This window comes from Rhinoderma darwinii, chromosome 10 (assembly GCF_050947455.1).
Source record: "Rhinoderma darwinii isolate aRhiDar2 chromosome 10, aRhiDar2.hap1, whole genome shotgun sequence".
Classification (NCBI taxonomy): domain Eukaryota; kingdom Metazoa; phylum Chordata; class Amphibia; order Anura; family Rhinodermatidae; genus Rhinoderma; species Rhinoderma darwinii.
The window spans coordinates 105,358,676-105,372,929 of record NC_134696.1 but is presented as its reverse complement, the minus strand read 5'-3'; the positions used below and the strand labels follow the sequence as shown (position 1 = coordinate 105,372,929).

Here is a 14,254-nt window from a genome sequence, read left to right as displayed (position 1 = left end):
CAATATTTATTTGTAAAAAACACCAAAATTTAGAGAAAATTTGCAAAAATCTGCATTTTTCTAAATTGTAATGTATCTGCTTGTAAAACAGATAGTTATACCACACAAAATAGTTACTAGTTAACATTTCCTATATGTCTACTTTATGTTTGCATTGTTTTTTGAACGTGCTTTTATTTTTCTAGGACGTTACAAGGCTTATAACTTTAGCAGCAATTTATCATATTTTCAAGAAAATTTCAAAAGGCTATTTTTTCAGGGACCAGTTCAGTTCTGAAGTGGCTTTGAGGGCCTTATATATTAGAAACCCCCTATAAAACACCCCATTTTAAAAACTGCACCCCTTAAAGTACTCAAAACAGCATTCAGAAATTATTTGAACCCTTTAGGCATTTCACAAGAAATAAAGCAAAGTAGAGGTGAAATTTACAAATTTCAATTTTTTTTTACTAAATTCATTTGTAATACAGTTTTTTCTGTAACACAGAAGGTTTTACCCGAGAAATGTAACTCAATATTTATTGCCCAGATTCTGCAATTTTTAGAAATATCCCACATGTGGTCCTAGTGCGGTAAAGGACCGAAACACCGGCCTCAGAAGCAAAGGAGCACCTGGTGGATTTTGGGGCCTCTATTTTATTAGAATATATTTTAGGCACCATGTCAGGTTTGAAGAGGTCTTGTGGTGCCAAAACAACGGAAACCCCCCAAAAGTGACCCGATTTTGGAAACTACACCCCTGAAGGAATTTTTCTAGGGGTATAGTTAGCATTTTTAGCCCACAGGTTTTTTGCTAAATTTATTGGAACTTGTCTGTGAAAATGAAAATCTACTTTTTTTCTGAAAAAACATACGATGTTTTCGTTTTTACAAGGAATAAAGGAGAAAAAGCACCCCAACATTTGTAAAGCAATGTCTCCCGATTACGGCAATACCCCATATGTGGTAATAAACTGCTGTTTGGACCCACGGCAGGGCTCAGAAGGGAACTAGGGCCATTTGGATTTTGGAGCGCAGATTTTGCTGGAATGGTTTTCGGTGCCATGTCGTGTTTGCAAAGCCCTGGAGGGACCATAACAGTGGAAACTCCCCAAAAGTGACCCCATTTTGGAAACTACACCCCTCAAGGATTTTTTCAAGAGGTATATTTAGCATTTTTAGCCCACAGATTTTTTGCTAAATTTATTGGAACTGGTCTGTGAAAATGAAAATCTACTTTTTTTCTGGAAAAACATACAATGTTTTAGATTTTACAAGGAATAAAGGAGAAAAAGCACCCCAACATTTGTAAAGCAATGTCTCCCGATTACGGCAATACCCCATATGTGGTAATAAACTGCTGTTTGGACCCACAGCGGGGCTCAGAAGGGAAGGAGGGCCATTTGGATTTTGGAGCGCAGATTTTGCTGGAATGGTTTTCGGTGCCATGCCGTGTTTGCAAAGCCCTGAAGGGACCATAACAGTGGAAACTCCCCAAAAGTGACCCCATTTTGGAAACTACACCCCTCAAGGAATTTTTCTTGGGGTATAGTTAGCATTTGGACCCTACACGGTTTTTGCTGAATCTATGGGAATTATGCCGTGAAATTGAAAATCTAAATTTTTTCTAATAAAATGTCGTTTTAGCTCAGATTTTTTCATTTTTACAACAGATAAAGGAGAAAACACACCCCAATATTTGTAAAGCAAACTCTTCTGAGCACAGCAATACCCCATATGTGGTAATAAACTGCTGTTTGGACACATGGCGGAAGTTAGAAAGGACGGAGCGCCATTTGACTTTTGGAGCTCAAGTTTTGCTGGAATGGTTTGCGGCCCCATGTCACATTTGAAAAGCCACTGAGGGGCCAAAATACTGCAAACCCGGCAAAAGTGACCCCATTTGGTAAACTACACCCCTCAAGGCATTTATCATTTGCCTGGACATATGACGGCTTAGGAGTGAAAGGCGCATGTGAGACCAATTTTGGTGATTTTCGCAGCATTAGCCCACAACGGCAGGGCTCTGGGGTCAAATAGTAAAACAAACCCCCAAGTAGTGACCCCCATTTTGGAAACTGCACCCCTGAAGGCATTTTATTAACGGGTGTAGTGAGCATTTTGACCACACAGGTTTTTTTTTTTTCTATTAGAAATGAATGCTCACTGGATGGTGCAAAGTGAAAATTGCAAATTTCCACAGGTATGTGCCATTTTAGTGCACAATATTTTGTGCCCAGTTCGTGCCACTGAAGACAAATACCTCAAACTGTTAAGCGGGTTCTCCCGGGTATGGCGATGCCATATATGTGGACGTACACTGCTGCTTTGGCACGCTGCAGGGCGCACCATTTGGCTTTTGGAGCGTGGATTTTGCTCAATAGTTGTTTTGTTTGGGGTATTGCTGGTATTTCAGTTTATGATGTGGGGGCATATGTAAGCTGTGTGGAGAACATCAGGGGTATAATAAGAGAGTATAATAATGCGGTAAATAAATAATAATCCGCAGACGTGGCCGGTGTTGCACTGATAAATGGCGCCCGATATTATCCGCTTTTGGACACTCTGCACATTTTGCATCGCCATATTCTGAGAGCCAAAACGTCTTTATTTTTTTTCACTGGAGCTGGGTGAGGGCTTATTTGTTGCGGGACAATCTGTAGATCTCATTGGCACCATTTTGGGGTACATGCGATTTTTTGATCACTTTGTATTAAATTTTTTTGGCAAGCAAGGTGACCAAAAACCTGCAATTCTGATGATTTTTATTATTATTTTTTTTACGGCGTTCGCCATGCGCTATGAATGACAATTTTACGTTATTCTGCGGGTCGGTACGATTACGGCGATACCATATATATATAGTTTTTCTTAAGTTTTGCAGCGTCTGCACGATAAAATCACTTTTGTTTCAAATAATTTATTTTTGGTGTCACCAGATTCTGAGAGCCATAACATTTTTATTTTTCAGTCAAAAAAGCTGCGGGAGGGCTTGTTTTTTAATGGTATAATTTTGGGGTACATGCAATTTTTAGATCCCTTTTTTTATTCTGTTTTGCAAGGGGTAGTGACTAACAAAAAGCGATTCTGGAATAGTTTTTTATTTAATTTTTTTACGGTGTTCACCGTACGGGTAAAATAGCGTGATATTTTTATAGTTTGGGTCGTTACGGACGCGGGGATACCACATATGTGTACTTTTATTTATGTTTTTTGGTTTTTCCTATAATAAAAGACTTATTATAGGAAAAAAGGCTGTTATAGTGTTTTTTAACATGAAACTTATTTTTTTTTTTACTTTTTTACAACATTTTTATTAACTTGTTTTAACTTTTACTTTTGTCCCACTAGGGAACTTGAAGGCATGAAGCCCTGATCGCTATTCTAATACACTGCACTACCTACATAGTGCAGTGTATTAGAGCTGTCAGCTATTCACTGACAGCAAGCCTATTAGGCTTCGCCTCCCGGCGGGGCCTAATAGGCTTCCGTACTAGGAAGCGATTGTTAGGCTATGGTTGCCATAGCAACCATCAGAACACTCGCGGGTGCCGATGGTTGTTATTAGCAACCATAGGGTACGATCTAATCACTTAGATGCAGCGATAGCTGCATCTAAGGGGTTAATCGGCCGGATCGGAGCCTTGCTCCGGTCCTGGCCGTTAGGGCACGATGTCAGCTGTGACAAACAGCTGACACCCGCGCCCGTGGCAACCATCGTGGTTGCCGACAGGGCTACAAGCCACTTCGATGCATCGATCACGTTTATCGATGCATCGAAGGGGTTAATCGGCCGGATCGGAGCCTAGCTCCGGTCCTGGCCGTTGCAGAGGGGCGTCGGGCAGCTGATTCCCGGCGGTGATAACGCTGGCTCAGCTTCTGAGCCAGCGTCATCACATACACACGTCATAGAGCTGTGATTGGTCAGTCTGCTTTGACTGACCAATCACAGCGATCGCCGGCAGGAGACCGCTGTGAATGGTCCCCTGCCGTCTTACTGTGCCGATCAACTGTCATAAACAGTTGACGGCACAGTTCTGTCACCTTGTCCTTTGACAGGGTGACAGTTTTTAGCCAGGACGCACCGGTACGTCCCTGTGCCTTAAAGCACTTCAATGCAGGACGTACCGGTACGTCCTGGTGCGCTAAGGGGTTAATCAAAAGGAAATGTAAGTAGTGGAGCTTCTGCCGTCATCCAGTCTTCTCAACAAGAAAATACTCCTATTCCCTTTCCAGAAAGCGGCAGCAAGTCAGACATTGACTCTGAGTGGTGCCGTATCATTATCAGACAATTCTGTACAAATCATTATATCCAGCTTGTTAGGCCTATTTTGGACTCATTCCACACCAGCGGTTAAAAAACACTTCTGTATACATCATTAGGATTATTTTCATCCGTACGCCATGGTAGCATCGTCAGTTCTTCCAGCAGCAAAAACAGTCTTCATTCAGTCTGTGCAGGACCCTAGGGCCCCTTCTCATTAGGGAAATGGACAGTGATAATGCAATAATAATAGTGCCATAGCACAGTGCACACTTTATACCACTATAAAATACTGCAGCCGGTGCCACAAAGTACTTTTAATTATCACCTAAGCATGAGGCATCAGGTGATAAATTCTGTTCAAGTTGAAGGACACCCTGGGGCATGTCAATATCCAGGGGCGTAGCTAAAGGCTCATGGGCCCTGGTGCAAAAGTTCTTCTTGGGCCCCCCCAAATTTCTTCTCATGGTCGACGGTCCGCAGCTTTCAGCTGCATCAATGGGTCTCCTAAGTGACTCAATGATGCAACACTGGCAGCCAGGGGCGTCACTAAGGTCTTAAAATATCAGGGGCAATATATATATATATATATATACATATATATATATGAGACAGCATATCTATAGCACTACGACCCTATAGATATTGATAGGATTAGATACATTGGCTCAGCAGACAGTATCACACATGATAGGCTTAGATACAGGGCCCATTCACTGACATTGCGGCTCCAGCGCTGGACCCCGGAAAGGTAAGTATAAGAATTGTTTTGCTTTTTTATATGTTGCAAATTCTTTTTGGGTTTGTGTTTTTTTACAGGTTCGGATGTTGGACTACTTCAGATGTTGGACTACTTTGATGGCGCCGTTTTTTTTATTTTCAATGAAATGGATAATGAGGGTTCTGTGTTTTTTTAATTTCAATAAAATGTTTTTTCTGTATATTTGTATTTTTTTTAAACTTTATTACTAACGCCTTCGTAATTGTCGCCCCCACACAACCCTCATTAACTATTTTATTCAAAAGAAAAAAAAGCTGTCATCGAAGTTGTCCTCGAATCCAAAGGGTCCAGCATCACACATGTGCCATGTATCTAAGCCTACCATGTGGTTGGCTTAGATACAGTGCCTAGCAGACACCCGCCAGGACCCCTGCTAATCAGCTATTTTGAAGGGGGAGCAGTGCTTCCCCTTCATTCCGGTCACTTGTTCACTCTGTGAATCGCTGACACACCGCAATTGGATAAGAGATAGATAGATGGATGGATGGATGGCTGGCTGGCTGGCTGGCTGGCTGGCTGGCTGGATGGATGGATGGATGGATGGATGGATGGATGGATAGATAGATAGATAGATAGATAGACAGACTTTGTCTGTTATACTAAACAGTCAGCCCTGAAGTGTGACTGCTCAGCATGACAGACATACACAGTGAAGGGGTTAATAGCTGCATTACTAGCAGTTACTTACATACATCGGGTGTGGGGTCAGAGAGCAGCAGGAGTCAGGATTCCTGGGAGGAGCCGGCACACACACACACACGATCTGCTTACTGTAGCCATTCCTTTCCCTCTGCACAGGCCACGAGGAAGAGGGAAACAGCTAGAAGCGAGCTGATTGGCTGGACAGCACAGTGGGAGGGCAAGAGTCTTCCCCCTCCGTGCAATGACTATTTCACCGCCGAGCTGCCACCAATGCTTTAAAATACATTACTGGGTCTCTTTTGTACCCCAGCAGGGACCCAGCAATGCAGAGGAATCATTGTAGCACTACTGTGCTACTGTGGTGAGGGGGGCCTGCGGGCCCCCCCAAGCTGGGGGCCCGGTCGCAGTTGCGACCGCTGCGACCCCTATAGCTACGCCACTGTCAATATCAGAGTGACCACTGGGCAGATGACAGGAGTGGCGTCCTCTGATGTCCGTGTTTATCTGATCTCTTCTTCCTCCTTTGTTCATGTTGTATTCTGAATGTCTTGTTCATCATTAGGCTAATTGGCCTACACACTTGTATTGTGCAGATGTTAAGTGGATGCCCTCAAGTAGCCAGACGACCTCGCTTCTTCTGCTGCTCCTGAGGACTCGAGGCTAATCCCTGCAGCCGGCGCCTGGTTCCAGCGATCATCCCGATATTCAGCTGTAGTTTCTTTTATAGACTAGCAAAACTACTAGAGCACGGGGTCAGAACTGGAGTAAATCATAAAGTGAACACCCCTGATCACCATTATACAGTTCATCTATAGCGTCGCTCGGGGTAATATATATATATAAAGACTAGCATTTCAAACATCAGTCTTAAACTAATTTACGTCAACGGAAAATGTGCCAAATATATTAAGAGGTGCACACCTTATCTTTTTTGGTTGTCTGTGAGTCGGAAATGCAAAGCTACGCCTGCTATAAGAATGGAAGTAGATATGTGGCATAACATACGCCAGTCTCTGGCATAAATTATAGTCTGTTTTTCCGGCGAAGGCCCCATCCCATTTGACTAAACCCCGCCTCCTGTGCTTGCCACTTTCTGAAAGTGTCACAAAAAGTCGCACATTTTAGCGCACCTATGGCAGTCGCCAAAACTTGCTGTGTTTTTATTACACCAGAAAACTTGCGTAACTCTTTTCATATATTTCCACCACTTTGTACATACATGACGTTACTTATCAATCCTGAGCTACATCCTGTATTTTACTCAAGAGCTGCACTCCCTATTTTGCTGGTGGAGTCACTGTGTACATACATTACATTACTTATCCTGTACTGATCCTGAGTTACATCCTGTATTATACTCCAGAGCTGCACTCCCTATTCTGCTGGTGGAGTCACTGTGTACATACATTACATTACATTACTTATCCTGTACTGATCCTGAGTTACATCCTGTATTATACTCCAGAGCTGCACTCACTATTCTGCTGGTGGAGTCACTGTGTACATACATTACATTACTTATCCTGTACTGATCCTGAGTTACATCCTGTATTATACTCCAGAGCTGCACTCGCTATTCTGCTGGTGATCACTGTGTACATACATTACATTACTTATCCTGTACTGATCCTGAGTTACATCCTGTATTATACTCCAGAGCTGCACTCACTATTCTGCTGGTGGGGTCACTGTGTACATACATTACATTACTTATCCTGTACTGACCCTGAGTTACATCCTGTATTATACTCCAGAGCCGCACTCACTATTCTGTTGGTGATCACTGTGTACATACATTACATTACTTATCCTGTACTGATCCTGAGTTATATCCTGTATTATACTCCAGAACTGCACTCACTATTCTGCTGGTGATCACTGTGTACATACATTACATTACTTATCCTGTACTGACCCTGAGTTACATCCTGTATTATACTCCAGAGCTGCACTCACTATTCTGCTGGTGGAGTCACTGTGTACATACATTACGTATCCTGTACTGATCCTGAGTTACATCCTGTATTATACTCCAGAGCTGCACTCACTATTCTGCTTGCTTCAATACTGAAATCTTCCAGTCCCCCTTGCTTGTTCAGTTTCTGTACAGAGCTTGTTCTAAATTGCATTCTGTACAACAGACATTGTACGTTTCTCTGATGTATAAAAAAAACTAACTGCCTCACTGCATTATAGTATTTTTGCTATGTTAGGGGTGATGTCAGTCTACAAGCTTGCTGATTGTTTTCAAAAATAACTAGCAGAATAGTGAGTGCAGCTCTGAAGTTTAATACAGGCTGTAACTCCGGATTAGTACAGGATAAGTAATACCTATATAATATGCTATATAAACTGTAAAATGGTGATTAGAGGTGTCTTAAATCTTGTGTCCTTCATATCTCCATATGACAGTCCAAGGATCCGGGCTCCATGTGACTGTCCCCAGCACATTGTAACTTCCGTTCTTGTATGCAGTTTGCGGGAAGCACATAAAGGGTTACAATTCTCCATGGCGGCAGATTTTCTTCACTAGAAGTGTTTTTCTTATCTTTTTCATGTCTGGAATCTTACATTCCCCATGATTATGTTGGTGTACATTGAGTTTAAAATATGCCGTCAATTATTGCCATCTGCTCACTAAAATTGGAAACCCTCCTCTTGGAAGTTTCGCCTGATTGTCATTGACATATTGCGCTTCTGTCAGAGGATTAATCTCTCGCGCTGTAGTCAGGAGGCTTTTGGCTTCAAAGTTGGTTTTATGAATTAGTTATGACAAATGCACCAAAAACTCGCACAGAACTTGTGTGTCTCCTCTACAGATCTATAAATCCTACATGGCGGCTCGGTGGGAAATGGCTTTTATTATGGCATAGAGGTGTCGGGTTCAGTCACTGCTCAGCAAACGCCAAGTCAAGACCCATGTCGTATTTGGTGAAACTCGCATTGGAAATTCAACAGTGAATGCTGAGAGAAGTCCAAATCTCAAAGACGATTCATTGCGTCGTCTTTGATTGGATTGATTGGATTTCATACTTGGAGATGTTGGCTACTAGATTTGGTTACTCAGCAGTATTCGAGGCGTCCATACATGTATATCTAATTTATATGCGAATCTGCATGCAACATTTTCAATTGTTGGATGAGAATGAGGCGGTATTCAGATTGGGGGTGGCAAGGTACTGGGCCTGGCACAGCCTCTACTTTATGGCACCCTATAGGGTAAAATCTACACCAACCCAGAGCTGGCATACATCTCCACTATAATTGACTCCAGTTTTCTTGATGGGCTGCGCTGGCCCATGTCCCTTTTGTTATGACACCACCGAAGGGTGGTGTAAAATACCCAAAAGTCACAGGCTGATAGCTGTTACCTACACAGACCTGGTATGATATTGTCAGAGGTAATGGTGCTATTGCAATGTGTTATCTGTGGTGTTACATAGGACGGCAGGAAAACCTCGAGTTATCGCATACAATGTAGCCCTAAAGACAAATCGAACTCGGCTACATTTGTATATGGATTGTATCCATTGATACTTGAAGCTAAATCGCCTTTTCTGAGGATTTGCTCCAGCCTTGGTAGATCTGCAGGTATAGATGAAACCCTCGCTGCTCCCTCATGAATTTACGCGTCATCTATAATGTCAGAAGATTTCCTCTGAAGTTGAGGGAGAAGCGCCTTCACCATTAAGCTGTCTTTAGAAATATAAATTAAAATCTCGGTCCCTTAAGTGAGAAGCAGCGAGGTGCAATCATCTGCGCCTGCCTGCGAGCCAGACCTGTGATGGGCCGGTAATACAGTGCGCTCGCTTCTTACGTGGAAGTCTCATTAAAATCACACATATCAATTTTTCATCCCCAGCCATCATTTTTCCTCTATTAATCTGCCAGCTCTGCGGCGAGCTCCTCGGGAACGTTCTGCAGGCAGCACATTAGATCCTGTTTGTGAACACGTCTGGGTGGCGAATCTCACAGCACATCACGTAATTCAGTCTTGTTCATACATAAAACCAATTACAAAACAATAAACAGATAAATCCTGCGTGTCAGCCGTGTGGGAAACGGGCCCCAACACCATGGGGGCCCATAGTCCAGCCAGACACATAAAAATGGGGTGACGTGAGTTAGAGGGGCCAAGACATCCAAACCAAAACCACGCAGTTCCCACCCAGCTTTCCCAGATTCCTGAACAGCGGTTATGCTTACATCCCTTACTCCCAGCTTTCCCAGAAACAAATATAACTAAATTGATATAATAGGATCGCATGGACTTTTTTATGGTAATGACAGAATTAGGGATTTGTATTTATTGGGAAGGATCTTACATTTTCTTTTATTTTGGGTTGATATTTCCTACATGGAACTGTAAACGTCTTCAGGTTTTTGTTTTTTCTATTCTGTCTCTTTCCTTAACCTAGTAGAAATGGATAAAATAATGTCCAAAATGAATGTAAAATACCTGGACTCCTAAGGTGTAACTCATTATCAGCAGCATGGAAGAGAATTCTATAGGAGGGGGAGGGGCGCTCGCAGGGGACAGACCTTCTCCTGTCCTCATTTTGTCAGCCAAAGTGCTTAGCACAAAGATCTGCTGTCAAAATCTATTCTTCTCCTCGTCGCCTTCCTGATCTCCAAAAAGCCGGGAGGAAAAAATGTTCCTGTAACAACCGACTGAAAACTTTACTCTCTGAACCTTCCACTTCCAGCAACATCAGATCACCCCAAACCGAGCGCCGTCCTCTGTAGACATTAATTATCCCGCTAACTGGATTCTCCACAACAGCAAAAAAATCCGGACATTGAATGAAAAGGTCTGGAAAACGCTGAATAGATTATGGGGTGTAAGGAGCTGGAAGTTAACAGAGGATTGTTTACACTGATACATTGTAACAAGCCCTCAGCTGTGTGAGCAGGACTAGTACATTGAGCCTTTCTGCAGTGCTACTGATCGAGTGACATCTGCAGTCCACAAGATTGCATACAACTCAGTGTGGTCCTTTGGACTGCAGCTCGATAGTAAAAAAAATCAATCCGTAGCGCTACAAAAAGTCTCACTGTAGCCTTAGGCCTTATCCACATGACTGGGATGATCGGCCGGGTGACGGACATTTATTTTTTTTGTTTGTTTTTTTAGCGGCCGGGGAAAAAATAGGAGATGTCCTTTTTTTGCCCAGTTTCCCGGATCCCTCAATAGACTCAAGTCTATGAGGGATCGGTGAAAACGGGTCCCACACGGGTGCAAATCGTCCGTTTTATGCGGCCGATTTGACACCCGGTCGTGTGAATAAAGCCTTAGCCTAAATGTGCCAGCATCATTCAGTGGCTGTAGGGCAACCCATGTGTAGCATAAGAGCCACTAGACACTGTGGTTATGTCACAGTCCTATGTGCCAAGGCTAGAAGACTAAGCAGAGGAGGAGGTCGGCCGCACAGGCTCAAGCAAGATCCAGTTGTGGAGGAAATGGTGTAAACTGAGAATGTCACGCCAACCGCTGAGAATGCTTATTTATACAGGACCATAAGGTAACATGGGGATTAAAACAGTATTCAGTAATCTCCCCCTAGTGGTGGCAGCAGGGAGACAGAATGTTATCATGTAACTCTATAGCTACACAGGGGATTTGGAGCTCTGTATCATAAATATTTTTTCCCCATCCTTTGTTACAATTGTGTCCAGTCTAGACGTCTATCTGTGATATACAGTGCGGACTCCAGACATCTTATATCCCTGCACTGTTGCAAAATATAAGGACAGGAGAGACATTATCAGACATGCCAAACATTTTACAGGGTAATCTAGAGGAAATGGTTGAGTAACATTGCAAATCCTTTAATTTATCTTTGGATATTTATATGGCACGATCGGTACAGCTCCGATTTTGCCAGTTATGATTCTGTAATTTATCTGAACTCTATGACACCCGACAGTTGTCCTCTGAGCTCCCACAACGCAATAGATTTGGTTACAGGAAACCAGAAGAATGGGGAGTGCAGCTCTGGATGTGACTGAAGTATAAAACGTGGCATCTCAGGATAACATAGGTAAAGTGGAGGATTTATAAAGTGACTGAACATTTTATATAGAATCTACTTGTCTTCCATCATTGCAGTAACGATGTTCTTCCTGAGACGGGCGCAGCAGGACTGGGGGTACAGGCGGCCGGGGTACTTTAGACTCATTTCTTAACTTGTGAATGTAAATGTTGTTTCCAATGCCAGTGAGACAGTCAAATAGTCATGACCTTGATTGTATCCTGATACCCAGAACAGTTAATTGGGACCAATTAGCCAAGAAATCGAGTCTCCTGAAAGCAGAATTGTCAAGGAGGCGCCGGTTCAGTCGTCTTGTCCGTACGGTGTTTTGCATATCACATTTTGGGCTTTAATGACGTCCCTGCACAACAAGAACAACATCCAGACATGGGCAAAATAATAAGAAGAGACACCAAAGTGGAACAAATGGCAAACACCGCCGCCGAGCGTCTCTAATAATAATATAATAGCCGGCTGTTTTGCACAATTGATTCTTATTGCTTTGTGGCTTCATTGGGCAGACATTTCCAGAAGATGCCGGAATCCGCGGCCGTGCGGTGTCCTGTGGAGGTGAGAGAAAAGCCTCCTGATTAATAAAAGTTTCCCTTCTTTCCCGTCTTTCCAGCCGCACCGAGAGGACCCAAAATAACGGTGACTCCGATGAGATCCCGGGTGGGGGACACAGTCCGGATGACAGTGCATGGATTTCAGGTAATGATGTGGGGAGAGGAGGATTCTCTGTGTAACTACAGGCAGCAGATCTATCAGACGTGCTCGTCCATCGTCCCATTGAGTTCAATGTCAAATATGAGGGATGGAAAAATAGCGATCCATCCTCCTCCCTGAACTCAATGGTCATGACACCCGGATTCCACCCATCGTTTTCTGTATCTTCATAGGAAGAATTGATATGGTGTCCCTTCCCTCATCACTGGATGCATCAGCTGTTTAATGGGGTCATCTCCAACAAGGAACATATGATATTTGAGGTTCACATATACTTAAAGAACACAATAATCTCCATATTGTTTTGTGCATTGCAATTCAGGGTTCCCCCATCTATGGAAAAAAGTTAGAGGTCCAGCACACGATATGATGTGAAAAAATACAAAACTGTTTATTTAAGTCAAAATGAAAACAAGAAATGAAAAAATCCCGGAAGAGAGCGCCTACGCGTTTTGAGCTTTTCAGTTCTTAATCATAGCTATAGCGTCGGCGTTCTCTCCCGGAATTTTTTCATTTCTTGTTTTAATTTTGACTTAAATAAACAGTTTTGTATTTTTTCACATCATATCGTGTGCTGGACCTCTAACTTTTTTCCTTGGATTTCTAGCAACTCCTGGCGTAGCTCTCTTGCCCGTGCACCGAATAATCATGGAATGTGGTGTCTTTACTTCGAATGAGTGGTGAGCGGACCAATTGTTCTTGTATATTTTTTATTTCCCCCATCTATACAGCCGATCACAGGGAGTCCATGTATCAGGAGCTCCCCCGGAGCCAAGCTGCTGCTTTTAATCAGAGGAATCTCCTCGTTGGTTACGCACGCTGCGCTATTCTGGACCCTATTAAAGTCACGGTTTCAGTTGTAAACAGAAGCTATGACACTAATGTGAACCGAGCCCAAAACTGCACACTATAATGTAATTAATAATCGTTTATTTGTATTGTGATATTTTTGCGTGTGCTTCTTATTTATAGGTTGTTTTTTTGTATGCTACATGATATGCACTATAGCAAAAGAGGGTCCACCCTGTCCATCTTGGTGCCCAGCCATAGACATGAGGTCTCAGCACTGCCTGCTCTTGTAGTCCCACCTGAGATAAGCAGCGTCGGTGGTGTCAGGCAGCTGCTTATATCCAACTAAAGAATCCCCTCCTTCCCTCTTTGGCAAATAAATATGATGACCGACTAAGACAAATGACGGACTGATAATAGAGTTTGTTTAGGATCCTGGAAAACTGATTCTCGACGTGAAAACTCACCACAAGAATTGAGAAGAAGCTGTCAGGATAATGGCTCCTCCGGTATTATTAATGACAACTCTTCCCATTGCTCCCTACAGAACGAGGTTTTTCCGGAGCCGCTCTTTACATGGACGAGGGTGGGAGGACGACTTCTAGACGGCAGCTCTGAACACGATGGCAGAGAACTGATCCTGGAGAGGGTCCCAGCTGAGCTGAATGGCAGTATGTACCGCTGCACAGCTCAGAACCCGCTGGGCTCCACAGACACACATACACGGTTAATAGTATTTGGTAAGTGTATTTATGGGGTGCAGCTCTGCCACAACAATAAGGAGAATGGAGGTTCCTTTTTTAAAGGCTCCCAGATTCTAATCTGAATTCCTGCTCATTCCGCGTTGTGTCCAATATAAAGTGGTGAAAAGTTCTGATCAACCAAGATGACCAGAAGGTAGAAGTGCTGCACCAAATGACCAGAACGTTAGTTTCTAAAATATCAGCGCCCCCTTTATGAGAATTACCAGAAGTTTTATATTACAGGGAATATGTCAGCAGCTTTGAGCCCTCATACTGCTGACAGCGCTATATACGGAGT

General features: G+C 43.1%; 1 protein-coding gene and 1 long non-coding RNA gene across 3 annotated transcripts in view; one reads left to right on the top strand and one right to left on the bottom strand.

The window, feature by feature from the left end:
- LOC142662344 (uncharacterized) overlaps positions 1–14,254 on the bottom strand; it is a 528,950-nt gene that overhangs the window by 49,074 nt on the left and 465,622 nt on the right. The gene's annotated exons all lie outside the window — the stretch shown is intronic.
- The window catches only part of IGSF21 (immunoglobin superfamily member 21), a 273,506-nt gene that overhangs the window by 251,471 nt on the left and 7,781 nt on the right, over positions 1–14,254 (top strand). For both annotated transcript variants that reach the window (XM_075840560.1, XM_075840559.1), the window contains exons 6-7: positions 12,324–12,409; positions 13,761–13,953. In XM_075840560.1, coding sequence (XP_075696675.1) covers positions 12,324–12,409; positions 13,761–13,953 — 279 coding nt within the window. The remainder of the gene's footprint in view (positions 1–12,323; positions 12,410–13,760; positions 13,954–14,254) is intronic.